Genomic DNA, 24,947 nt, shown 5'->3' with positions numbered 1-24,947 from the left:
TTCCAAGACAAAATGCTTAGCTGGTTTAATGTATTCCTCTCACCTAAATACCCTCAACAGCCACGAAGGTAAAAATGTGCAGTTTACAGATTTTCTACCTATTTTATCGTATATTATAATTTTTTTAATTATTATTATTGGCTGGCTGGTGAGTAGTTTCTTTCATGTTATGTGTATCTACAAAGAAAAAAAAAAAAAAGAAAATGAAATGCGATCCATTGCAACATGTCTGTCGAGCTCCGTCCCATTTCTGATGGAGCATCTACAACAAAACGGTACATTTGGAATAATCGGAAGAAAAGGCTTTTAAGCTGCAAAGTCTGGTGCTTTCCTATGGAAATGGAGTGTGCACAAGTGAATCCACTTGCAAAAAAGGGCTGAGTTATCATTGGCTTACTTCATTATACAGTAGCGGCTCTGCTTATATAACGTTCCCGCTGCCCCCAGTTAGATCATTGCTGCCCTCTAGAGCAGAAAATGGAGAGCTGCAGAAAGGTCAAACGGGACAAAGTCAGGAAAACAGACAGCTGAGATTAGACTTCCTTGTACCGGAGCCAAAAGAACATGCAAGTCATGTAAACACTTTTTTTTGTTGTTGTTGTTGTTGTTGTTGTTGTTGCTGTTTTTATTAAGAATTAAATACAGCATAAGAAAAGGAAAGAGCAGTTTTCCACAGACTTCCCATGCAGACTTCTAGCCCGTTACTGATGCAGACACCCAAAATACACTTGTGATAAATAATTTACATTCAGATGACAAATTAACAAACACGAAATAAATATGTACAGCTGTAGTCATGAAACATGGCACCAGGTCTGCATGTAGTGGTTAATGCACTAGATTTGCACAAAATAAAATTGTAATTTAGTAAAACGAATGTTAAAAAAAAAAATTCAAAGTCAAATATTTGCCACAAGGGCCTTTACATTAAACAAATTGCTCCTAGATGCGTAGGGATGTATATATGTATATATGTACCACCAATACTGTTTTTACTATTACTTTTATTAACTATAAATGTTATTCATTGTATCACAGGATTAACTTTCTTATTTAGCTCTATTTTATCTTTTACATTACACCGATCAACTGTCATCAACTGTCTTTGAAGAAGACATGAAGCTAACTTCACTAGTAAAATAACTTCAGGTGCAAGAACAGGGAAAATGAAACTCCACCGGTGATGAAGCAGGTGAGATCTGTATTTCTGGTTTAGTGACTGAGCACAAAAAAACATCAAAGGCCAAGTTGGTAGAACTCCACTGAAAGCCATTGAAATAAACAGGAAAACAAAAGAGCTATTGTGTTTTACAAGGAGAGGTGATTCTTGCTCCAGCTCAACAGGAAACTCTTGTTCCCTCGGTTCTCTCTTGGCACTATGCTCAGGGAAGAGTGTGTGTTGGAGGAAAAAAAACAAAAAAACATGAGCTTAAGCAGAAGCAGTGAGGAGCTCAGGAACTGTGGCGGTGTTTTTAACACATGCGACCAGCAGATGGCAGATCTGCATCCTTCATACACGACTAGTGAAGGGTTGCAGTGTGATTACATATTCAGGCCATTATTCACACTGCCACATCCAGAATATCACATCACAACATCAATGCATAGAGGAAAAGCTAATGGTCTGTCATAAATCAATCTGTGACAACCCATTTCCATTATTAGTCTTAATAACATTAGTCAAATTCAGTGAAGGTGAAAAGAATAGCTTCAGAAATGTTCATCTTCTTGTAATCTGGCCAAGAACACGTACAGTCCAGGCCGTCCAAGTTGAAGAGCGAAATGTGTAACCATATTAAGAGAAGCCTTACCTTCATGTAATCCTCATCCAGAGGATATATAGGGGTCATGGGCTTTATTAGCTCCCTTCACTCTGGCTTCGTGTCAGCCTACCAGGTGGGCATCATGTCAGGGAACCACATGCGGCCAAGGTGCTTCGACACCTCGCTGTGGATCTGCTCCATGTTGTAGCTGCTGTCTGGGATCAGCACCTCCTCCATGATTGACAGCTGAGTCAGCCTGCCCCCGCACATCTTCACGAACTCCACAAAGCCGCTGCAGGTCACCTCGCACTCGCCCAGCCCGATGGCCGTCAAGCTTTTGCAGCGCTCCGCGATGCGGATCAGCTCCTCGTCCAGGGGCTCAAGGCCGTTGGCGCACACGACCAGCTCCACCAGCCGGGGGCAGTTCAGTCCGATGCGGCCCAGCATCTCTTTGCTAACTGCCCGGCCAAAGTACAGGTGGGTGACCGGGGTTTCCTCGCAGAAGAAGGGCTCAAACTCCTCCTCATAGAGGAAGAAGTACATGACGATGTTGACCTTAGGCGAATGTCGGACCAAGGCCTCCCAGCTGCTCCTCTTGATGGCGTGAAAGTGCGTCTGGCCAGGGTTTTCGCTCACCACGTCGATGCGCAGGTGCTCTAGGTGGACGTGCTTTTCTGAAGACAGGGCGAGGAGGAGCTCATCGCTCAGGAGATGGTAGTTTAACGCCAGCTCTCTGAGACCGTGGCACTGATCGGCAACACACAAGATACCTGAAGAAAGACAGAGAGGAATATCTGTACGTTAAAGATTCAGTCGGTGTGGTGCGATTGCCACATGGTTCAGATGGTTGACTTCTCCTTCAACACCACTATGGGATTTTGTTTTTGAGTGAAATGTGTCAGCAACACTTTGGTCCTCCATTCACTTCAAATATTCAGTACAGATGCCTAACATTTCCCATCAGCTTCCCTTATTATTTAGTGCCAATCTGGAAATGGAAAATTAAAATCACTGAATACAATGAGTGTTTTACCTTTTAAATATCAGCACTGTCGCTCCCTGGCCTCATATTCTAATGTCCTCTAATGTGCAAAATAATAAAAGCAAAAGGAGGAATCTTTGTTTCAAAATCACTGACCGGCTGGGGAGACGTGAGGACAGCTGCTCATCTTCAGCAACTTAAGGGTGTCACTGTTGTTGGCAACCAGCACCTTCAAGGATGGATCGTCCACTGGGGTGTCATCAATCTTGATCGAGGACAGGGACTTGGAGTTCACAAACACCACCGTCAGCGCAGACACAAAGTGCGCCTGGGAAAGAGAAAACAGCGGTGGTTAAACAAACAATGTCGAACCTTAGAACTGTTATTTAGTCAAAACTTGTACATGGTTCCAGGACGGAGCGTAAAAAACAAAAAAAAAAAAAACAAAAAAAAAAAAACAGAGAGGAGGTAGGTGAATACTACCTGCCTCTGTTTGACATGAAAACAGAATATATACCTGAGACACATCCATGAAGCTGGGCCGTGCTGTAGAAATCAGCCCCAGGGTCTTAATGGTGCAATTCACCAGCTGGGAGAGGATGTCACAGGCCGCCTCTGCAGATTCTGTGCAGCTGTCCACCTGATTTACCAGCAACGATTCACCATGTAGTTAAAAAAAATAAAAATAAAAACACATATGAGAAATGCAGAAACGAGGTGTAAGAATCATCTCAGCCTGTGAGGCCCATAAGAGCCAAGGCAGCTGATATGACATGATCAATTCTGCAGCAGATGGTTTGGATTAAGGAGCGTGCGTAGTGCTTGGTGCTGCCATCAGGCAAACGCTAAAAGGTTCCACTGGCCCGGAAAAACATCTTTAAAAAATGTTTTCATCCACTCTGCAATAACCACCCTTAACAAATGTAAATAGACACATGCTGCTGTTAACAGCTCCCTCCTTTTCGTTAAAGGCAGTCTGGTTATTTCTTTTTCTGTTTTATAACGTCAGTCCCTTAAATGTTTTTATGAGCCTGTCAAAGCTTAATTTCTGTCACTCGTGACAGAAAATAAAGTTTATCTTATCTTATCTTTAAAACAGCTGTGTTGTGAAAAAGGAGAATTGGGGAGGAGGCCAGGCGAGGTGAAAGAAGGGAAGAAAAGGGCGACAGCAGGAAGGCTCTTACTTTGAAGCTAACGTACTGCAGGTGCTGCGCATGCCTCTTGATTATCTGCTGAATGAGGTCAGGGTGGGTGGAGCGCAGGTAAGACGTAGCGGGCTGATTGAGCTCAAACTCAAACCTCCTCCACAGGTCAGGCGTGTGAAAGACGTCATTCCAGCTCCGGCACACAGATGAGGCCCTGGCACGGTCCACCAGAGACAGATGCTGGAAGATCTGCAGGACGACGTGGTGGGGCAGGTTACCCCAGTCCTGCGCCTGAGTCAGGGTGAAACTGGACGCCACCCGCTTCCGTCTTTTACCCCGCTCCTCGTGGGAGGAGAAGGTCTGGCACTTGGATTTGAGACCTGTCCTTCCTTGTTTCATCCTGAAACCAATAAAAGCCCACTGTGGCATTAGGAAGAGAAGGAACGAGTAAAAACAAAATGCAACAATATTTGTGCTGCAGCACTTTTGCACTATCTTTGTTTTTTGGTGTGATATGACAAGCCACGCATTTCAGTACTATGTAAACTCACTTCAAAGTTGTGGCAATACACTTATCAGTGCTGGTCATCTCTCCGACAGCGCCTTTAAAGGTTAACATCTCAGCTTTTACATGATCTCTATTTTTAACTGCATTTGTCATCATGTATAAAATAACATGACTCGACAATTTCGCTTCCCCTTAAGATACTTTGTCTTCTCTTGAACTTCTCTTAAGCCTCTATTTAGATTAATTTCTTAATTAAGCTATGTACTCCATTTATCACACACTATATGGATCAAAATGTTTTAGGTTCAAAATCCAAAATGCACAAAAAGGTGCCCAGGTTAAAAAATCTTGAATTACTTTAAGTAATAATAATAAATTCTCCATTACATGCCATAGGTTCTTCGTATTTTGCAATCTGTTGATATTCAAAACATTTACAAAAAGCCACAACAAATTTAAATTCAGGTTCAAATACCGTCATCTCAAGTTCAAAGATTTACACTGCTCGCTTTTGTGCAAGTAAATCAATACTGACAGTGAACTTACCTAAAAATAAAAAATGCCAAGACACTTGACTCCGATGCTGAATTTAACTCTTTTTCCGCACTAATCTGTCACCAGTCTTGCAGAAACAGACTTTCACTCAGCCCTCAGATCTGCACTGATGTAATCTCCATGTATGAGTGAACCACCAATCAAAAAAAAAAAAAAAAACATCTCCTACTCAACAGCCGGCAGGTTCTTATTTTGCACAGTGCAAGAATCATCATTGGCTCTTGCTTATTTACAAAGTATCTTAACTTGTCAGTACTGCATCTTGTCCAGAGGCTGCAGCTAGACAGTGAAATTTGAGGTTGGTCCAACCTAAAAATAATAATTTACAACTTCTTTTGAAGTTTGACACTTGTGGCCTCCCTCAGTGTCACTCTTTGAGACAGGGGTTAGTATTAATAGCACTACTAAACATGATATGCTTCCTATTGTTAGTTTATTAGTAGTATAATTATTGTTTTTGTTATATAAATAGTTGCATTATTCTATTGTTGTATGTTAAAGGTTGAACTTCACTGCACTGAATGGAAGATCACCTGTAGCTCCATGCAAACACATTTACAGAGAATTAATGAGCAAACATGCAGCTGCTGCCCACACCAGCTTTTCCGCACTTCTCGGGTGATCTTAACAGACAGCTGAACAAAATCAAACACTCTTCAAACAGCCAAGAACACGCCATGTTACTTACACGAACGGCTTAAAAACAACACTTTCCTCCAACATTGTTCCTGGTGGTCGGCCGGCTGAGAAGAAAGCGTCCACTTGGAAGCATGGCTGGAGAGAGGACTGGAGAAATGCTGGCTGAGGCTGATATAGGACAGCGTGAGCATAATAAGCTCCCTTCGCTTTAGCGACAGCTTGACAGGCGCCTCCGAGCAGCCCGGTACACGTGAGCGGAGGAAAACATGGATCTACTCGCCTGTATCTCCCAGCACCACCACCTCCACCATGCAAGAAGAGAAATAGATCAGCAGACCTGCAACGACAGGGGGCCTAAATGTTTCATACTTTTCCCTAATAAGGATAATTTAATACCTGCGCTTCGACCAGTGTATTTAGACACACGTGTGTGGCCACTCTGTGTTGGTGTCGTTATCCCAATCAGTGAGCACCGAGCACAAAATACTATGTGCGCACGGACTGAGAAAGTAGGTCAGTGTGTCAAAGCGTGCGCGCGAGTGTGTGTGTGTGTGTGTGTGCGAGAGAGTGATCTTGTGAAAATGGTCATTAGAAATCAGTCAGGGACACATTCATAAACATAACATCCATTTAATCTCACTGGAACATCGCGGGCTAAATGTTTAATTCACGCATTAAACGCCAATAAACGATAATTCGTTACAAGACTGACAGCAGTGCGTGCGTGTGTGTGTGTGTGTGTGTGTGAGAGAGAGTGTATGAGAGAGAGAGAGAGTGCGTGCGTGCGCGTCGGTTTGTGTGTGTTTAAACAAATAAACTAGTTCTCTGGTTTCTCTTTCCCTTTTCATTTATTAAACTGAGCAATATGTTGTTATTTAATCTCCATTTTGAATCACTGGCCTAGCTGATCTCGTTCGTTATATAGTTTTTGAAGATATATGTTAATATGTTTCTGACACTGAGACTCATAACATCCATAAATAGGAATTCGTCATGCAAAGATAGGTCCATGCCACCCTGCAGTATTTCTACTATAGCAGATACTGGGTCGTTGGTGAATAACTTATCGTTCTGCTTTTTTTCAGGGTGTGGCTGGTGTGAGTTCTATTTATAGCCACTTATGCTGATGACTGCCTGTTTCTTTTTAGATGGGAGTATTTGACTCTTGTGAATCTTAACAATAACTTGGAGGACCATTGCAGAGATAAACCCTCGGCATCACTTCGCATCATGCAGGCTTATGGCTTTTGTATTTGACTGCACATGTTGTTTCAACCACTCCATTGCTATGCATGGTAGATGTACTTTTCTTCTATAATAAGAAAGCGAAGATGAAGAAAAAGAAGAAAATGCTTATGTAAACAGTGGTTTCACCTGGGGATGTAACTTATTATAATAATTTATTATTTCCATGGCTGTCTCAACAACTTATAAGGTGTGACAAGCACACAGTTTATGATGACAATAAAGGGCCCTATATTTAAAGTACTCCTATAAAACCCAAAGTTGATTATTAAGATCAGGGAGATGAGGTCACTTTATATACACAACCCTTTATATAGCAGGGTGGGGGGTGGGGGTTATTTTCACGGAGAAAATCAAGAATAGTGAATTTACCACATATAGTTCCTTGCCCTTAAGTGGTAAACAAATTGTACCTAATAAAGCAGATACGCTCAGTGTTCATGCAGAGATGGACCTTGCAGACCACTTCGGTCCACATTTGACCTGAGAATGTGTGAAACCACAGGTGAATGTGTGAAAACCACATCTCACCGAGGGGCACGGGGGCAATTTAAGATGTGCTGAAAGGATTAAAAAGGAATCATGCGAAATGTATTTTGTAGCCCTGAGTTTTGTCTTTTACGCGCACACTTTTCAACCTCTGGCAAATCCACTGGCGTAAAATTCTCACAAAATGAATAGTTCATCTAAAACAACGATGTCAAAACACGTGCGCACAACAGAGGGTTAAGGGGCGACAAGAGCTATGAATACTCTGTAGTATGGTGATCTATGTGTTAGCCTTATAGGCAAGCCTTAGGGCAAAGCTAACCCACTAGAGTTATGCTCGCGTTCCCGAGGCTCCGCCCCTTGGCTCTGACGCTCCGCAGAGGAGCCGACGTCTGTCACGTCGGCGCAAGGAGAAGAAACAAAAACAGCTGCACACATAGATGAGCTCTTCTGTGATAACAGTGGCAGCAGAAATCACAACCCCTACGCACTCTCCATTGTTGTTCGCCGTCAGGGCGATGCGGCGACGTGTCTTTATTTTCGGCTGTAACGTAGGGTGAAGAGGGGATGCTAGCTAGCTAGCCTGCTAGCCTAATCTGACAGCCAGCGTTAGCAGCCTGTAGCTAACTTCCTCCTGGATTCCTGAGGTAAGAGTTTTCTTTTCCGTGCCAACCACGAACACCAGGCGTGTTTTAGCAGCCAACTCGTTTTGACCTGCTGGTAAGGGACACATTTCAGCCGACCGGTAATAAATGATGGATAGTTTTGAATGTTTAGCAACAATTAGAGTTGTCCCTGTAACGTACAGTTTTAACTTTAGTGTTAGCTGCTTTAACATCAGCCACATTAAATATGTGAGTGTGAGCAAAACGAGTCTTTAAGATACCAAAAGTCGCCAAACTAGTCATGTAATAAAACGTGTGTAGCTTGTTAGGTTAGGTAGGCTGCAGCTAAACATATTTTCTTAGTAACCGCTTTACTGCAAGAAAAATAAATATACGTCAAGTTTCCTTTTGCTGTGTTAGCTTAATAAGTAAGCAGAGTCTTAGAAGTAGACTGGTCCACAAGATGGACACAGCCATAAAGAAAAGTGCTGTGTAATAATGCAACTGAGAAATTGAGAATGGAGCCATGTATTGTTGTCCCTTTAAAGATCGAGACTCACAAAGGTCGTGTTGAATTGTAGGGGCTCCTCATTTGGCGCCCATCCACAACATTTGATGGCGGTGTGTGTTTTATTTTCTCTGAAATCGGGTCTTGTCTGACAGTGTATATAGATGAGATATATGACTATAGCTCCGATAGAAGTGGCATCATCTTACAAGCTTTAATTTTCTGGTTTGACAACTTAACTATTTCTTGAAGGGAACATGACTTACCGTCATCCACAGAGGTTTTACATTTTCTGCATTGTCATACAAAGAAGCTTTTTGTCTTGTTTTGACCCTAAACCTAATATGCATGTGTTTTTCCTTTTAAAATTGATTGGATTTCTATGTTGATTAGAAGTTGTAAGCTCAAAAATAACCTTTTATTATCTTTGGGTAAACACTGATGAGGTTAAAGTCTCTTTTGATTGAAATACTTAATGTATTAATGCATAGTACAGAATAGGTAACAGATATTATGTTTCTTTTTACCCAAGAATGTAACATGGCTGGCTTCATGTATTTCCATTGCCTGTTTGTTTGTTTGTTTTTTGAGGGAAGAATTTATCCGTGGCTTGCTGTATCTGCTTTCGTTTTACTGCTCCTCCTTGTCTATGTTTTTTTTTTTTGTGTGTGTGTTTAAACAAAGACTGTTTATGCCACACAATAAATGTAGTCTTTATTTTGTCCTTATTTTTTAGACTAAACAATCATGACGCAGAAAGTGGACCTGTCTTCAGTTTCCCTCGGCGTGGAGGGTATGACTTGTGGCTCCTGTGTCCAGTCAATAGAGCAGCGCATCGGCTCTCTCCGTGGAGTGATACATATAAAGGTAAAAATGTCCGTGTTGCAATGTCATTATGATTTAGGAAGTTTTGTTCTACTCTTTGCTGACTTAAAACTTCTTTCTATGGCCCTTCCTGTTTTAGAAACATGACCAGAGATGACCACCATATATGTTGTAACAGTGCAGTTTGTGTTGTAAAGTAGTGTATTACAACCAACCAGCAGATATCGATACATTATTATATTAACTAAAAGTTCCTGCTCATCTCATGGTTTTATTAATGCTGGAGTCTTGTGCCCTAAGGACAAGCTGCTCTGATTTACAACCAAGCAACATCAGCGTATCCATGGGAGATAGTTTAATTGCGATGGGTCTGGTCTGCTGTTTTGCTTATTGTGTGTTTACCCCTCAGGCCAAGGTTAAATGAGAAGATAACGTAATAATGTGTTCCTGATAGTGCCCTGCCCTTTGCAGCGCTGTGACATCCGATGTATAGGCTGCGCCCACAGGAAATGTTACTTGTGTTTTAAGAGAATTTAGAGCCTGGATCATTTCATGTTAATCTATATAGACGTTATCTGCAAAGAGTGAATCGATTTCTCCTGGAAGAATGACCATTTTCTTGGCTTATTCGCTGGCTTCTCATTCCCAGAAAGGTTAATCCTTCAGGCAGCCACATCCAGTCACAACTAAACCCCCTACTGTGGTTTATAACTTAGGCCGGAGTCAAGTGATCCCTTCAGTGTGTCACATGTTTCTTTCTTGCTGAAGAAGGAGATTTGAGTCTCATCATGCTGTAGGAACGTGCCATAATCTTACCAAGGCCTTGGACTCCGTTAATTGTTTAAACAAGACACATTCACAGAGTGGCAGTAAATATCATTATATGGAAATAGAACTGAAGAGTTTGTATAGAACTTTGAACTGATGCCACAAAAGTTATTGTAAGAAGCCTACTAAAATAAATTGCACACTGAATGCGGCTCTGTGCCAAGAGCAAACAAACCAACATTAGATCCTTATCAGTGTTATCAAAGGAAAGCTACCTGTGGCAGCTGTTTGCCCAGTTAAAAACAGAATAAGTAGCTCATGTCTAATAAAGGCATAGATAAACAAACTGATTAAAGGGGAAATGAATCGCTCAATCACGCATTTAATAGACGAAGTTCCGCTCTTATCAAGATTATGTAACACTATTGACAAATGTTAGCATATAAGGAGAAATTACAGCAGGCGTCATGTGGTTTTTAGCATGGGTGTCTTCGTCTTGCCGTGCTGTGGACCGTGATATCATGGGGTTGGTGATTCCCATAGCAGTAGACAATGAAAGAGAGAAGAGAGAGCTTGAGAAAGACGGGCCGTGAAAGACAGATGGCGGAAGTTAGTCAGATACATCTCTCAGTGAAAGCATTGCCACTTCCAACACGTCCACCTCCCGGCGTATTATTTTGTAAATACGCACTGTGGTGGTACAGGACAGACTGTGGATTAAATGGTCCCACAGATGGACTCTAAAACAGTGAACTAGGCAGTGCTGCCAACACATTCTTCTCCTCAAACCAGCAGTGAGTTTTATCCATTTTGAACGGTGTTCGTTCAGAGGAAACCACTTCATAATGGCGACTCCGTAGCAGGAAAGCCAGGTGGAAATGATGAAAAATAAACTTCTTAAATCTTTGATTTGAGCAACTTTTTAACATTTGACTTTAGCAAAGTCATTTCATTTCCGCCAAGATTAGATAGACTTTTCTTTCACAATTTATGAATACACTTCATTACATTATCTAACTTTAATTACCTCTAACTTGACTCTATTTTGCAGGTGTCTTTGGAGAAGGGAAATGCCACGGTCATATATGACCACAGTCAACAGAGCCCACAGTCTCTGTCGGAGGCCATCGAGGACATGGGCTTTGAATCAAGACTGTCGGAGTGCAGCGCAGCCGCGTCGGTCTCTACAGATACCCAGCTGATCACCACCTCAGGCCTAACACCTGCAGCCCAACGAGAAGCCTCGGAGAAGCTCTCACAGATTCAAGGAGTGCTGGATGTCAGAGAGAACCTGCCTCCGACGGGTCTCACTGTCACGTTTATTCCTTCCCTGACTTCTGCGCTGCAGCTTAGCGAGGTCGTATCCAGTTTAACACCCGCAGATGTGCCCGCTCCCAGTAGCCCTACACAAAAAGGCCTAGCCTTGTCTCCATCTCACACCAACACGGGAAAGGGGGTGACTGTCCTGAAGCTGTGCATCGAAGGAATGACCTGCCACTCCTGCACCACCACCATTGAAGGGAAGATTGGGAAACTGAAAGGGATTGAAAAGATCAAAGGTAATGTACCTGATGAGTTTGCAATTTTACAGTTATATATGACATCAGTGTCTGAGCTCTAAGATAAGTTATAATGCTGCTGCGCTGCACGTCTTCCAGATAACAGGCGCCATGTCATTGTATATGAGACTGGGCTCTCCGTAGGTTCGCACACTGAGGGATTGCTTTGTGGATTTGACTCTGACTCATGAAATCCTTTCACTGGTATTGTTGGAAGGAGTGACACGTAGACAGATGCGATTATGTTTGCTGAGTACAGAATTGTCATTGTGTTAACGTGGCTGTATGTGCAGTGTGTTCTCAATGAATTCACAAAATCTACACAACTCAAACATGACATGATTATACAATAATAATAATGCCTTATTAAAACACAGCCTGCACTGGAATCATTTCTGACACAGGACAGTACTAAGCGTATAGTATTAGAGTCAGAGAATAATTTTAATGACCCGGCAGTTTTCTTTTGGGCTTAAAAGATTTAACTTATCCAGCCAATACGGCTTTCTCAGGGCGGTGCTTCAGCTCTTTCTTACCTTAGTTTCAAATCATGCTTTGACAGGATCGCTGCCCCAGAATCTCAAAATAACAAGACTGTATAACATCTGTGAGGTTGTCAGTCATCCAGGTCATGTTATATCCAAGAATGTTAAAGAAAAGGTAACAGGACTTGTAGATTTTCCTGAAAATTCTTGAAAAGAAACTTTTCAAGTCCAGTTGCCTTTCTTTAACATTTTTGCTTTTGATTGTATAACTTTATTGTTTAATCGTGAATGTGTAATGTGCATAGAGTTTATTAATGTTTTTGTAATGTACCTGTACCTTATATCTGTCAGTCACTTCAGGTTCTTTCCGGTGATTTTCCGTGTTTATATTTTAATCCTTTATTCATTCTCCACAGTTGTTTTAGATTCTCAGGAAGCTACAGTCGTCTACCTGCCTTACCTCATCACTGTTCAAACCATCATCGACCAGATTGCTGTTGCCGGATTCAAGGCCTCCGTCAAGTCCAAGCCGCAGCCTCTGCAGTTGTCTCCCAGCGAAATTGAACGTTTCGCCGATTCTCAAAAACCGACGGTTTCGTCTCCGTCGGAAACATCAGAGGAGACGGAAATCTTCATAGACACGACGCTCGTCGCGCTCAGGGTGAAAGGCATGCACTGCCGTTCCTGTGTGGTCAATATTCAAGACAATATCTCAGCGATGTCTGGTGTTTCGTCGGTAGAGGTCTCTCTGGAGAAGGAGATGGCCTCTATCTGCTACGATCCTCTAGTGGTCACAGTGACTCAGCTGCAACAGGCAATTGAGGCGCTGCCTCCAGGAAACTTTAAAACTCAACCCTGGGACTCTTCTGGCCCCGTCTCCACATCACCTACGCCTGCCTTACCTTCATCGCGGCCTGCGGGAGCAACCCAGGCCAAACACGCTTCCCCGGAGCCTTGTTTTACTCAGCCTCTCGCTGCTGTAACTAATATTCACATCGAGGGCATGACATGTAACTCCTGTGTCCAGTCCATCGAAGGCATGATCTCTCAAAGGAAGGGGGTAGTGTCAGCCCAGGTGTCTCTGGCTGATCACCAGGGGATCTTTGAGTATGACCCCCTTTTAACCACACCAGAGGAGCTGAGAGACGCTATAGAAGATATGGGCTTCGATGCTTTTCTACCTGGTAAGAGCGTATATTGTGCGGTGGTCGAATTACCCACATAGCCCGAAACGGTGACAATCAGAAGCCGACTTTTGCTCCCGCTAACTGATGTCATCTCTTTAATAACTGTCATTTCTTGTGAACAGAGACCAATTCTCTGCTGCCTACTTCAGACCCTTTGTCGTCAGGGTCTTCAAGTATTACGCCTGTCAAGGGTAAGAAGCTGGACGGCGACAAAGACACGCTCCAGGGCTTCAGTGGAGACACACACTCTAAATGCTTCATCCAGATCGGAGGAATGACCTGCGCTTCCTGTGTGGCAAACATCGAGCGAAACCTCAAGAATGAACTTGGTCTGTAAATAAATAAACATTTGAAATAAATTAATTGAATATAATCACTTTTTATTTGAAGCTAAAGATAAAAATCTGTGATTTTTTTGTGATGTTGTGCAGGTATCTCGTCTGTTCTGGTTGCACTAATGGCCGGTAAAGCAGAGGTCAGATATAACCCCGAAGTCATCGATCCAGGGAAGATAGCCGAGTGTGTGACGGAGCTGGGCTTCTCCGCCTCCGTTATGGAGAACTATGAAGATTCAGATGGAAACCTGGAACTAGTGGTGAGTGTGTGCACACCTTTTTATTGGCAGTGTAAAAGTAATACACGTGCTACACGAGAAGACTGTGTACAGGTACGTCTCAAAAAATTAGAATATCATGAAAAAGTTCAATGTTTTTGGTTACTCATTTCAGAATGTGAAACACATATATTATATAGATTCATTACACATAGAGTGAAATATTTCAAACATTTATTCCTTGAAATTGTGGCTTATAGATAATGAAAACCCAAAATTCACTGTCTCAGAAAATTAGAATATTGTGAAAAAGTTCAATGGACTTGGAAAGTCATGGTGTCACACCCTAATCAATAAATTAAATCAAAACACCTGCAAAGGTATCCTGAGCCTTTAAATGGTCTCTCAGTCTGGGTCAGATGACTACACAATCATGGGGAAGACTGCTGACTTGACACATGTCCAGAAGACAAATCATTGACACATCATTCAAATCATTGAGGGAAAGCCACAAAAGGTCATTGCTAAAGAAGCTGTATCCAAGCATATTAATGGAAAGTTGAGTGGAAAGAAAAAGTGTGGTAGGAAAAGGTGCACCAGCAAAAGGGGTAACCGCAGAGAAGAGGATTGTCAAACAACATCCATTCAAGAATTTGGGGGAGCTTCACAAGGAGTGGAGTCAGTGCATCAAGAGCCACTCCTGAACCAGAGACAACTTACCTGTGCTAAAGTGAAAAAGGACTGGACTGTTGCTCAGTGGTCCAAAGTCCTCTTTTCAGATGAAAGCAAATTTTGCATTTCATTTGGAAATCAAGGTCCCAGGGTCTGGAGGGAGAGTGGAGAGGCACAGAATCCATGTTGCCTGAAGTCCAGTGTGAAGTTTCCACAGTCAGGGATGATTTGGGGAGTCATGTCATCTGCTGGTGTTGGTCCACTGTGTTTTGTGAAGTGCACAGTCAACACAGCCATCTACCAGGAAATTTTAGAGCACTTCATGCTTCCTTCTGCTGACAAGCTTTACAGAGTTTATGTTTATGCCCACACTGCCAAAGGTACCAAAAGCTGGTTCAATGACCATGGTGTTACTGTGCTTGATTGGCCGGCAAACTCACCTGATCTGAACCCCATAGAGAATCTGTGGGGTATTGTCAAGAGGCAGATGAGAGACACCAGACCCGACAATGCAGATGACCTGAAGGCTGCTATCAAAGCAACCTTCCTTTACACCTGAGCAGTGCCACACGCTGATCGCTTCAAAGCCACGCCGCATTGATGCAGTAATTCATGCAAAAGGAGGCCCAACCAAGTATTGAGTGCATGGAAACGAACATACTTTTCAGAAACCTGACATTTCTGTTTAAAATATCCTTTTTTTTTATTGGTTTTATGTAGTATTCTAATTTTCTGAGACACTGCATGTTGGGTTTTCATTATCTATAAGCCGCAATCATCAAAATTTCAAGAAATAAATGTTTGAACTGTTTCACTCTATGTGTAATGAATCTATATAATATTTATGGGTTTCACGTTCTGAAATGAGTGACAAAAAATATTGAACTTTTTCAAGATATTCTAATTTTTTTTTAGATGTACCTGTACACATGCAAACTCCTTTTCAGTACATGAATCGAGTCGCGCTGCTTAATAACATGGGTTTTGTTTGACTCTTTGTCTCGTTTCAGGTCAGAGGAATGACATGTGCCTCTTGTGTTCACAAAATCGAATCCAGCCTTATGAAACAGAAGGGTATTATATATGCCTCCGTTGCCTTGGCAACTAACAAAGCACACATTAAGTACGACGCTGAATACATAGGCCCGCGAGACATCATCAAGCACATTGAGGTATTAACCCCGTCAACTGTTATCTCTGCAGTTATTTCATCAGTTATTGCCTGTTGATACCAAGTGATATTCACACAGATGACTGAATTTGTGAAAACATTACGTACGTTTAAAGTGGTAAAAGGTATTTATTTTATTTTTGTAGAACCTAGGGTTTGAAGCATCTTTGGTAAAGAAGGACCGCACTGCCAGCCACTTGGACCACAGCACAGAGATCCGACAGTAAGCAGCGTATGCCTGAATTTCAACAGTGACTCAGCAGTTTTCTCTGCCTTTGCATGTGACTACTCCTTATATGCACATTGCTCACTGATGCATCCTGTTATTTTCCTCTGGAAAGCGAAAAACAGCGTCAGTTGGGAAGACCTGTTTATGTGTATAGAGAACTCAATGTCAACTATGTTTGGGGTTAAAGTTTTGGAACTTGTGTATTTATATTTGATCGTGTGCGGGACTGAAAAACATCAGTGTTTTTTTTTTGTGTTTTGTGTGAACACGTTTGTTCTCTCCAGTTAAAACCAGATCATGAAAAGAAAAGAATCAATCTCTAACACATAAATGTCCTCGCTTTCTCAGGTGGAGGAAGTCGTTCCTCGTGAGCTTGATTTTCTGCGTGCCTGTAATGGGTATGATGCTCTACATGATCATCGTCGACCACCAGATGAATGTTTCCCATCACCACAACTCCACAGTAGAAGACCTCAATCACTACCACTCCACCATGTTCCTGGAGAGACAGCTTTTCCCAGGCCTCTCCATCATGAACCTCATCTCTTTCCTCTTTTGTGTGCCTGTGCAGGTAAACCCCAGGGGGCATGATATTAGCAGAACATTTTTATGTTCAGGAGAATTTAGAGAAATGTTTTTGGGTCGTTGACCGACAAAACCGTTTGTTTTCCCTCTCCCTAGTTTATTGGAGGTCGCTACTTCTACATCCAAGCTTACAAAGCATTGAAACACAAGTCTGCCAACATGGATGTGCTGATAGTTCTGGCGACTAGCATAGCCTTCACCTACTCACTGGTCATCCTTATAGTGGCCATGGTGGAGAAGGCGAAAATCAACCCCATCACTTTCTTCGACACACCTCCTATGCTGTTCGTCTTCATCTCTCTGGGACGCTGGCTGGAACAAATAGCCAAGGTTTAGCCCGTTCTCATTAATGGTTTCTATGACATTTAAAGTAACCCTTTTAAAATCCAGCAACCGTAACACTTTGTTTCCTTCCTTCTAGAGCAAGACGTCCGAGGCCTTGTCCAAACTGATGTCTTTACAAGCTACTGAGGCCACAGTGGTGACGCTGGGCAGTGATATGTCTATACTCAGGTACTCCCTGTTCTCTGACCTCACTTCATTCACAAAAAGCTGTTTTAAATCATCAGGTTCTTTTAGATAACGTCGTATACAAATGTTTGCTGTGAAAATGTCAGTTTAAGGGTTTAACGTGATAAAATAGAAGGTGTATCAGAATCAGAAAAAACTTTATTTATGCTGATATTCGAATAAATCACTGTGGCCTGCACGGTGCCCTATATCTGCCGCCGTATCTCCCCCTCGGATTCAGAGCAGCCTGCGGTTCTCTAAAAAAAAAGTGTGCCATATCACAATACAAGCTGTATATAAACATAGTAGCACATGCATTCCCTGATAGGTGCAATTTCCCCAACATGACGTAGCGTTAATTCATCTATAATCTGCCCTTCAAAGATTGGTGTCTTGGGGGAGTAGACGAAAACTTTGCTCTGTTTTTGAGCTGCTCGCAGCCCTGGAGCTTCTACAATGTTAGAGTCTGACAGGCCGTCCAGTGACGAAATTAGAATGTGACAGCCAGGTACATTAATGTCATTGTGTAACTTAGCTGCATTCCTGTTCACATCGAACAAAATCCCGGATCAGAACAAGGTCGACCCTTTCACGTCGGACGAAAAACCCAGGTCAATTTTCTGTCCGATGTGAAAAGGGCTTAACACTGTCTTTTGTGCCTGACTTCTGAAATCATTCTCTAAAATATCCTCATATCGTAACAATCCTGAGCAACATTTCCAATCTTTATGTGTGTTCCAGTGAAGAGCAGATGGATGTTGGCCTGGTGCAGAGGGGCGATGTGGTGAAAGTCGTTCCTGGGGGGAAGTTCCCAGTCGATGGGAAGGTCATTGAGGGAACCTCCATGTCTGACGAGTCTCTCATCACAGGTACAATATAACGAGTGAAGGACGAAATAGTATGTGTCTGTATGTGAATATATGGGGCGGGGGTCTTTATTCTGTTTCTTGTTGTAATGTTTTCATTTGTGTGAAGAATTTTGGGTTGTATTTAATTGTAGGAAAAGCGCCATATAAATAAGGTTTGGTTTGATTTGACTCAGGTGAGGCCATGCCGGTGACAAAGAAGCCCGGGAGCACGGTCATCGCAGGCTCCATTAACCAGAACGGCTCTCTGCTCGTCAGCGCTACACATGTTGGCTCGGACACTACACTCGCTCAGATCGTCAAACTGGTGGAGGAGGCTCAGACTTCCAAGGTTAATTGCGTGTTCGTGCGCTGCTTCTTCCAGCCGTGAGGGCAACGCTCTGCAGGTGTTTAATACTTTCCATTTTAATTTTCCAGGCTCCCATCCAGCAGTATGCAGATAGGATCAGTGGCTACTTTGTACCCTTCATCGTTGTCATATCTTTTCTTACGCTGATCGCCTGGATTATTATTGGGTTTTTGGACTTCTCTCTAGTGGAGCTGTACTTTCCCGTGAGTTTTTTTAATTTTTTTATCTTAAGATCTTTATGTGCCAAGATGCCCAGTATATCAGGGCACACCTTGTAATAATTTAAATCTGCTTTGTCATCCACTGAAAGTAAAAGTAACTGTTGTCTCCCTGCAGGCGTACGACAAAAGCATTTCCAGAACCGAGGCAGTGATTCGATTCGCCTTCCAGGCCTCCATAACGGTGTTATGCATCGCCTGTCCCTGTTCCCTTGGCTTGGCAACCCCGACAGCTGTCATGGTGGGCACAGGTGTTGGAGCCCAAAATGGCATCCTGATAAAGGGAGGAGAGCCACTGGAGATGGCACATAAGGTACGTTAATGATGACATTGTGACACCTCTGTGTAGTCATCCAATTATGTAACAGGCCACCTGTCAATTTGAACACATTTTGATGTGGTTCTGATTTCTAATGTTACAAAACCGCGTTAATCTAGAAATTACTCTAGATCCAGTCGGATCGTTTTTAGTTTAAGTTTTCATAATATGTCATTTTATGTGCAGGTCCAGTCGGTGGTGTTTGACAAGACTGGGACCATCACATACGGAGCCCCTAAGGTTATCCAAGTCAAGATACTCGTGGAGGGGAATAGGATGCCTCGCTCCCGCCTGCTGGCCATTGTGGGTACAGCAGAGAACAGCAGTGAACATCCTCTGGGAGCATCTGTCACCAGATACTGCAAACAGGTTGGTCCCTGCATCTGATTCAGCCTCTACAACCCTTTCCCTCAGATTTAGACAAAATCTTAGATGACTGGCCCTGTACATTACACTGACTTGTAAAATGCTTTATTGCTGTGTGTGTGTGTGTGTGTGTGTGCATAGGAGCTCGGCACAGAATCCCTCGGCACATGCACCGCCTTTCAGGCAGTGCCGGGATGCGGCATCCAGTGCCAGGTCAGCAACACGGAGTTTCTTCTAAAGCAGGGGGACAGCGACAGTGAGGACAACAACCAGCGCAACAGTGTCCTCGTCCAGATCAGTGACACCCGTTTGTCCACCACCGCTCATCCTCTCATCATGGACCCACAGCCACTGAGTATGTTGGGACGACCTAGCACACGGTTGCAGTTGTTTTATTTCTGTCTAAAACGCGCGATCTCTGTGCGCAGGCGTCGTCCAGACGGCTACATACGGCGTCCTGATCGGCAACAGGGAGTGGATGAGGAGGAACTGCCTGCAAGTCAGTCCTGACGTTGATGAAGCCATGATAGAGCATGAGCGCAGAGGTCGCACTGCTGTTCTAGTAGCTGTAGACAGTGAGTGGCAGTATTTAACTTTTAATTTGCTCCTGACCGCTTAAAGCTACGTTCTTCTCTCTAATATTGACAAAACTTTGTCTCCGTGATTAAATATATCTTGTTTGTGTGTATTTGTAGATATGCTGTGTGCAATGATAGCCATAGCAGACACGGTGAAACCAGAGGCTGAGCTGGCAGTCCGCACGCTCACCAGCATGGGGCTGGAAGTTGTGCTAATGACTGGAGACAACAGCAAGACGGCTCGAGCCATTGCTGCACAGGTAAAAAAGATTTCTTCTTTCTTTTTTTTTGGTTTTAAATAGAGGAAGTTGCCTACTACTTCTACTTAAACATTAGTTAAGTAGATATAAAAACTTCCCTACAGCTAGCCACGTCTTTTTGTAAAGCTAATGTAGGTATTAGAAAACATCATCAATATTTAATTAGTACACTCTCGTTTTATGAGATGCAGTGTGTGATGGCGTATTATGAATCTGTAAATGGAAATCCATCGTGTTTTTTGTTTGTTTCTGAGCCGGTCGGTTTCTGCCTTTTCAACCTCCAGGTTGGAATCAGGAAGGTGTTTGCTGAGGTGCTGCCCTCCCACAAGGTGGCCAAGGTGGAGCAGCTGCAGCAGGCGGGAAAGAGAGTTGCCATGGTGGGCGACGGCGTGAACGACTCGCCCGCTCTGGCCATGGCCGACGTGGGCATCGCCATAGGAACCGGGACAGATGTGGCCATCGAGGCAGCAGACGTGGTGTTGATCAGGGTGAGAATGAAGAGTCGTACACATTGTACACAAGACTGTCCTGTAATATCCATCAGAGGAATTAAAGTTCACTCTTCTTTATTGTCATTTAAAACCCTGAATAAAGTCGTTATCCTTATTATCTTAAATGTGCTACACTTTTTGTAGAAGTAATCATACTTGGGATGTGGTTTCAGTTCATCGTTAACCAGATATTATCTGATATTAAGACCCTTCTCATTCACCTTCTCTGACTGTCTTGTCATCAGAACGACCTGCTGGATGTGGTGGGCAGCATTGACCTCTCTAAAAAGACCGTCAGGAGAATCAGGATCAACTTCGTTTTTGCTCTTATCTACAACCTGGTTGGAATTCCTATTGCTGCTGGTATGTACCTCAGAAAACGATTTAAGTCAGGAATCATTGAAATTATTTCGAGTAGAGCAGCATGGTGACTCTGGTCTGTGCACAGGTGTGTTCCTTCCCATTGGTCTGGTGTTACAGCCGTGGATGGGCTCTGCTGCGATGGCGCTGTCATCCGTCTCCGTGGTCGTGTCCTCGCTTCTACTCAAATGGTAATGAGTTATTTAACGTTGTGTGTGTGTGGCCTCTCTACTTTGATTATCTCTCTTTAGAGCATAGGTCTTCAACAGGGGGTCCAGCATAGTGCAGAAGAGTCACAAAATCTTTGGTTGATTAAACGTTTTTTATATATATCTTTTTAAATTGTACACATATTTTTAAAAAAAAAAAATACACATTAACATGAATCCAGCATATTTTAGTTCAGCCCTCCACACTAGACCTGTCAATCAAAGCTTCCTGTACACAGTAGGCCCCGCCCCTATCACTGCTGAACCAATCACGCACTTACACGATGACTGTCAGGTTCCTACTTAGTCGCTCATCAGTTTGGGGGTTCTTGGCCTGAAAAACATTGAAGACCTCTGCTTTTATTAATGTAATTATTGAAAACCATGTGTCTATGTTTATCTCTGCTCACTCCCCGTGTCTTTCTGCAGTTACACTAAACCCACCGCTGAGTATCTGGAGGCCAAACTGGGGACTAGCAGGCGTCAGGGCAGCCTCTCCGACGTCAGCGTCCACATCGGCATGGGCGACGTGCGTCGCCCCTCTCCCAAACTCAGCCTGCTGGACCGAATCGTCAACTACAGCCGCGCCTCGATCAACTCCCTGCGCTCCGACAAGCACTCGCTCAACAGCTTGGCGCTGAATGAGCCCGACAAACACTCGCTGCTGGTGGGGGAGGCGCTGTGCGAGGAGGAGTTCTGCTGAACACGTGTGCTGCTCGTGTGGTCGGCACAGATGATTGCAGTTGGTAGAAGGCTGGACTGTGCTAAGCTGAAAGGGTAACATTAAATAATGGCCCATCCATCCACTGAAGGTGCCCTCGGGGCAGCACTGCTTATTTGAAGGAAGCTCGTATGCCCCATGTTTCCTTTTAACTCAACCAGCTGATCATATGCACTACAGAGCACGCTGGGTTGACTCCTTCTCCTAAAGCTGCAGGCTGTCTTTTATTGTGGTTGCCCTCAGGTGTGCTCTGACAAATCCTTAGACGCTTTGATCTGCCTACACTCTCTGACTCTCCAGAGACATTAAACTTCTTCAGAGCCTCGAAGCAACGTCCACATCCAGGAAGCAGAGTGACGACCACCTCTGCCACGTTGGACACTAACAATCTACAACATTTATCCAAAGACATTTAAGAGTGGACACTACAGTTATGTTTGAAACTCATTTTCCTCGGATGGAAAAAATCGTGCTGTTTTAGAATTCCACACTATTTATATTATCATTATTTATATATATATATATTTTTTTTCCATTATATCCTCTGTGAAAAATGAAGTTCAAATGAAATCCAAATGCCATCTTTAATTTTTTCCAGCCTCACTTCCCGAAATGTGTAATTACTGATCAAATACATATGCGGTAATTTGTAATCGTATCGTGAGAAGCCTTATAACGAGCTGCAAACTGACAAAAAAAAAGAAACAAATCGTATGAAGTGAGTCGTAAATGTCGGTTTTACCCAAGTGCCAGCTGAAATGCCGACTCGGCAGTCCACCACATTCCAAAGAGAGCCGCGTGCAGAAAGTTACCTTGGACTTAACGTGCATAAAATGTGAGCTGAGCGAAGGTCAACGATTCGAAAGCAGAGTTCTGCTTAAGGTCGACTGTGATCTGGTTCTTTTAGTTTTTTTTTTTTTTTCAGCTTCAACTGCATCTCCGGTCAATGATAGAAGATGTTTGTCTACAAATGTGAACATTATTGCATGTTATATTTAAGTAGAAGTTGTTACATTGTGCTTGGATCACTGCATCTATCGTTTGAAATCAGCTTTTGCGTTTGAAAAGGCTGAGCTCTAAATGTATTTGTGCCCTGCTTGTTGTTACAGTAGATGAGGTGGTGTAACTGTTCCTAAGATTCACCTTGTTGCACTTGATCAAAGACACGTCTGTAAACCAAGGGGAGCGGGAAACAGCAGCAGCCTGAACCCAGCTGTGTGTGTGCAGCAGTTCCACCAAACGCGTTACTGAGATGCAAACACTGACACTTACTATAGAACTAGTACTTATTATAAAATCACATTGTACAATTTAAGTCAAACTGGGATCACGCCAGTTATATTTTGCAATCGTAGATCGACTGTTGTTTCTTTAATTATTCTTGTTCAATCAATAGAAGTGACTTTAGTCTAGTTTTTTTTTTTTTTTTTTTAAATCATTATCAGTCTTTGATAGTAAAAAAAAACCCGCCATCAGTTTGTCCTGCCTCTTTCCGCCAATGCACTATACTCTGTAGCGGTCACAGCTTGCTGAGTGCGATTAATGCCAATCTGTTATTTTTTTTGGTGCAATGCTCTGTAAAGAGTCTGTGAAGTGTGCGGTCAAATTAAGCAAATCCATGTTTGCCATCTGCTATAGTTCTTCTGAACATTGTGTGCCTTGAATAAAATGCTTTTGTAAACACGACTGCAGTTTCCACTTTCAACCAGAAGATGGTGCTGTATAGCCATCTGACACACACACACACACACACACACACACACACACAGACATAAGACACAAGTAGAAAGATTTTATCAACTTTATTTCATCCGGTTAGTCTAAACATTACATCATCCCAGTGTACTGCAAAACAATCAAATACCATTTTTTGTCACAGTATTTTAAAAATATTCATTTTGATTAATACAACCTATAAATGACTTATTCCTCTTAAGTCGATTTGTATCGCTTTGGCTGCTGTTGTTGTTGATGTTTCATTTGATTTGGTAGATCGAAGCTTGAGAATGTGTTATTCATTATTACCGGGAGTTAATTTTTAGATTTTCCGCACACGAACAAGCAATTAGCTCTCATTAGATGCAGTTAAAGATTAAAAGACACATATCTACCAAAGGTCGAGTTTAAACTTTTTTTTGTTTTTTTCCCCCTTATTCCCCAGCTGATCAAAGAATGTATTGAAAAATCATTGTGGTCAGGAAACTGAAAAAGTTTAACAACAGAAGTTTGAAAAAAAAAAACGTGCAGCATTTAAGATCTGTTTTCGACGTTGTGCTTCTCTACCTGTTCTCTACGCTAACACATCATAAACAGCTGGAATTGGAAAATGCTACATTCAGTTCACCATGAACACTAGAATAACAAACTTCACTTCAGATCAGCTAGGGACAGCTCCGACTCCAACACGCACGTCTCCCCGGAAACACAGACGATCTAAAATAAACTTACTTATACGGCAATATATGTATTAAACACTGAACACCTTACAAAAATTACACACCGTGATGAGGACAGGATGCATTAAAATGATCACGAGCATTTCATGTAGTTTCGATTTAAGATGAAAACACTGGATGATTTCAATACTCACTGGGTTCTTAAAATACGTTTAAAACCATTTGAAATGAGGACAGCTGCTTGTGAGATCTGTGGCTTCAAGTCTGTATCTGTCACGCTCATCCCTGAATTAAAAATGTCCAGTGATAAATCTGGCACGTGACTACCCACTCTCTCTCATGTGAAGATACAGTTACTGAGCAGCTAACTTTTGGATGAATGCAATCTTGTACTAGGCCCCGTACGTCAGAGTCTAAACGTGTATCTGACAGATATCTGAATACTGATGGCTGCAGTAAAACAAAAGTTACAACATCAGATGTCAGCTTTATGGGCTCCCCAAGCTGCGATAGTGTGTTCTGATGCGACTGTGCGGTTCAATAAAGTTCAATTTCACAGTGAAATATGAAGAACGAGATTGTTAACTGTGAGTTCCTACGTTCATCAAACTCACCAGGGTGAAATGTTGAAAGCTGCTTGAAGCCGTGATGGCAAATACTATCTTACCAATATTTTTTGGCATTTTCTCTAAATCCATATCTATAAGCGAAGGTTTTTAACACCTTTAAAACTTCCACAACAATTTAAAATTAGTTTGTGCTATAATAATCAAACCTGTGTACGTCTTGAATGAGAATTCACCACGATCAGAAAGCCTTGGATTAACTGTT

The 24,947-nt window shown here is 42.6% G+C and overlaps 2 protein-coding genes across 2 annotated transcripts; one reads left to right on the top strand and one right to left on the bottom strand.

Moving 5' to 3' along the window:
- Positions 1-116: 116 nt before the first annotated feature.
- Positions 117-6,039, bottom strand: fbxl3l (F-box and leucine-rich repeat protein 3, like). The gene is made up of 5 exons (XM_047585564.1): positions 5,642-6,039; positions 3,930-4,290; positions 3,263-3,385; positions 2,902-3,073; positions 117-2,533 (listed from the first exon to the last, which is right to left on the bottom strand). Exons 1-5 carry the CDS (start codon positions 5,674-5,676, stop codon positions 1,890-1,892), a joined length of 1,335 nt encoding a protein of 444 aa, XP_047441520.1. The 5' UTR covers positions 5,677-6,039; the 3' UTR covers positions 117-1,889.
- Positions 6,040-7,674: 1,635 nt separating this feature from the next.
- atp7a (ATPase copper transporting alpha) lies at positions 7,675-23,403 on the top strand. Its single transcript, XM_047585736.1, has 23 exons — positions 7,675-7,973; positions 9,176-9,306; positions 11,084-11,591; positions 12,493-13,260; positions 13,386-13,592; positions 13,695-13,858; positions 15,499-15,660; positions 15,806-15,882; positions 16,237-16,459; positions 16,570-16,803; positions 16,895-16,986; positions 17,725-17,852; positions 18,026-18,180; positions 18,267-18,401; positions 18,535-18,729; positions 18,922-19,104; positions 19,243-19,456; positions 19,530-19,676; positions 19,797-19,939; positions 20,224-20,427; positions 20,676-20,793; positions 20,879-20,981; positions 21,429-23,403. Exons 2-23 carry the CDS (start codon positions 9,187-9,189, stop codon positions 21,700-21,702), a joined length of 4,554 nt encoding a protein of 1,517 aa, XP_047441692.1. The 5' UTR covers positions 7,675-7,973; positions 9,176-9,186; the 3' UTR covers positions 21,703-23,403.
- The last annotated feature ends 1,544 nt before the right edge of the window (positions 23,404-24,947 follow it).

The sequence above is a fragment of the Mugil cephalus genome, chromosome 5 (genome assembly GCF_022458985.1).
Source record: "Mugil cephalus isolate CIBA_MC_2020 chromosome 5, CIBA_Mcephalus_1.1, whole genome shotgun sequence".
Taxonomy (NCBI): domain Eukaryota; kingdom Metazoa; phylum Chordata; class Actinopteri; order Mugiliformes; family Mugilidae; genus Mugil; species Mugil cephalus.
This window is presented reverse-complemented; position numbering and strand designations above follow the sequence as displayed.

Coding starts and splice junctions, on each gene's coding strand:
- fbxl3l (XM_047585564.1), bottom strand. CDS start 5,676: ATGTTGGAGGAAAGTGTTGTTTTTAAGCCGTTCGT. Junction 4,291..5,641: donor GTTGTTTTTAAGCCGTTCGT/GTAAGTAACATG, acceptor TATTGGTTTCAG/GATGAAACAAGGAAGGACAG. Junction 2,534..2,901: donor TCCTCACGTCTCCCCAGCCG/GTCAGTGATTTT, acceptor GTCTTTCTTCAG/GTATCTTGTGTGTTGCCGAT.
- atp7a (XM_047585736.1), top strand. CDS start 9,187: ATGACGCAGAAAGTGGACCTGTCTTCAGTTTCCCTCGGCGTGGAGGGT. Junction 16,460..16,569: donor TCTTTTGTGTGCCTGTGCAG/GTAAACCCCAGG, acceptor CCCTCTCCCTAG/TTTATTGGAGGTCGCTACTT. Junction 18,181..18,266: donor AGGAGGCTCAGACTTCCAAG/GTTAATTGCGTG, acceptor TTAATTTTCCAG/GCTCCCATCCAGCAGTATGC.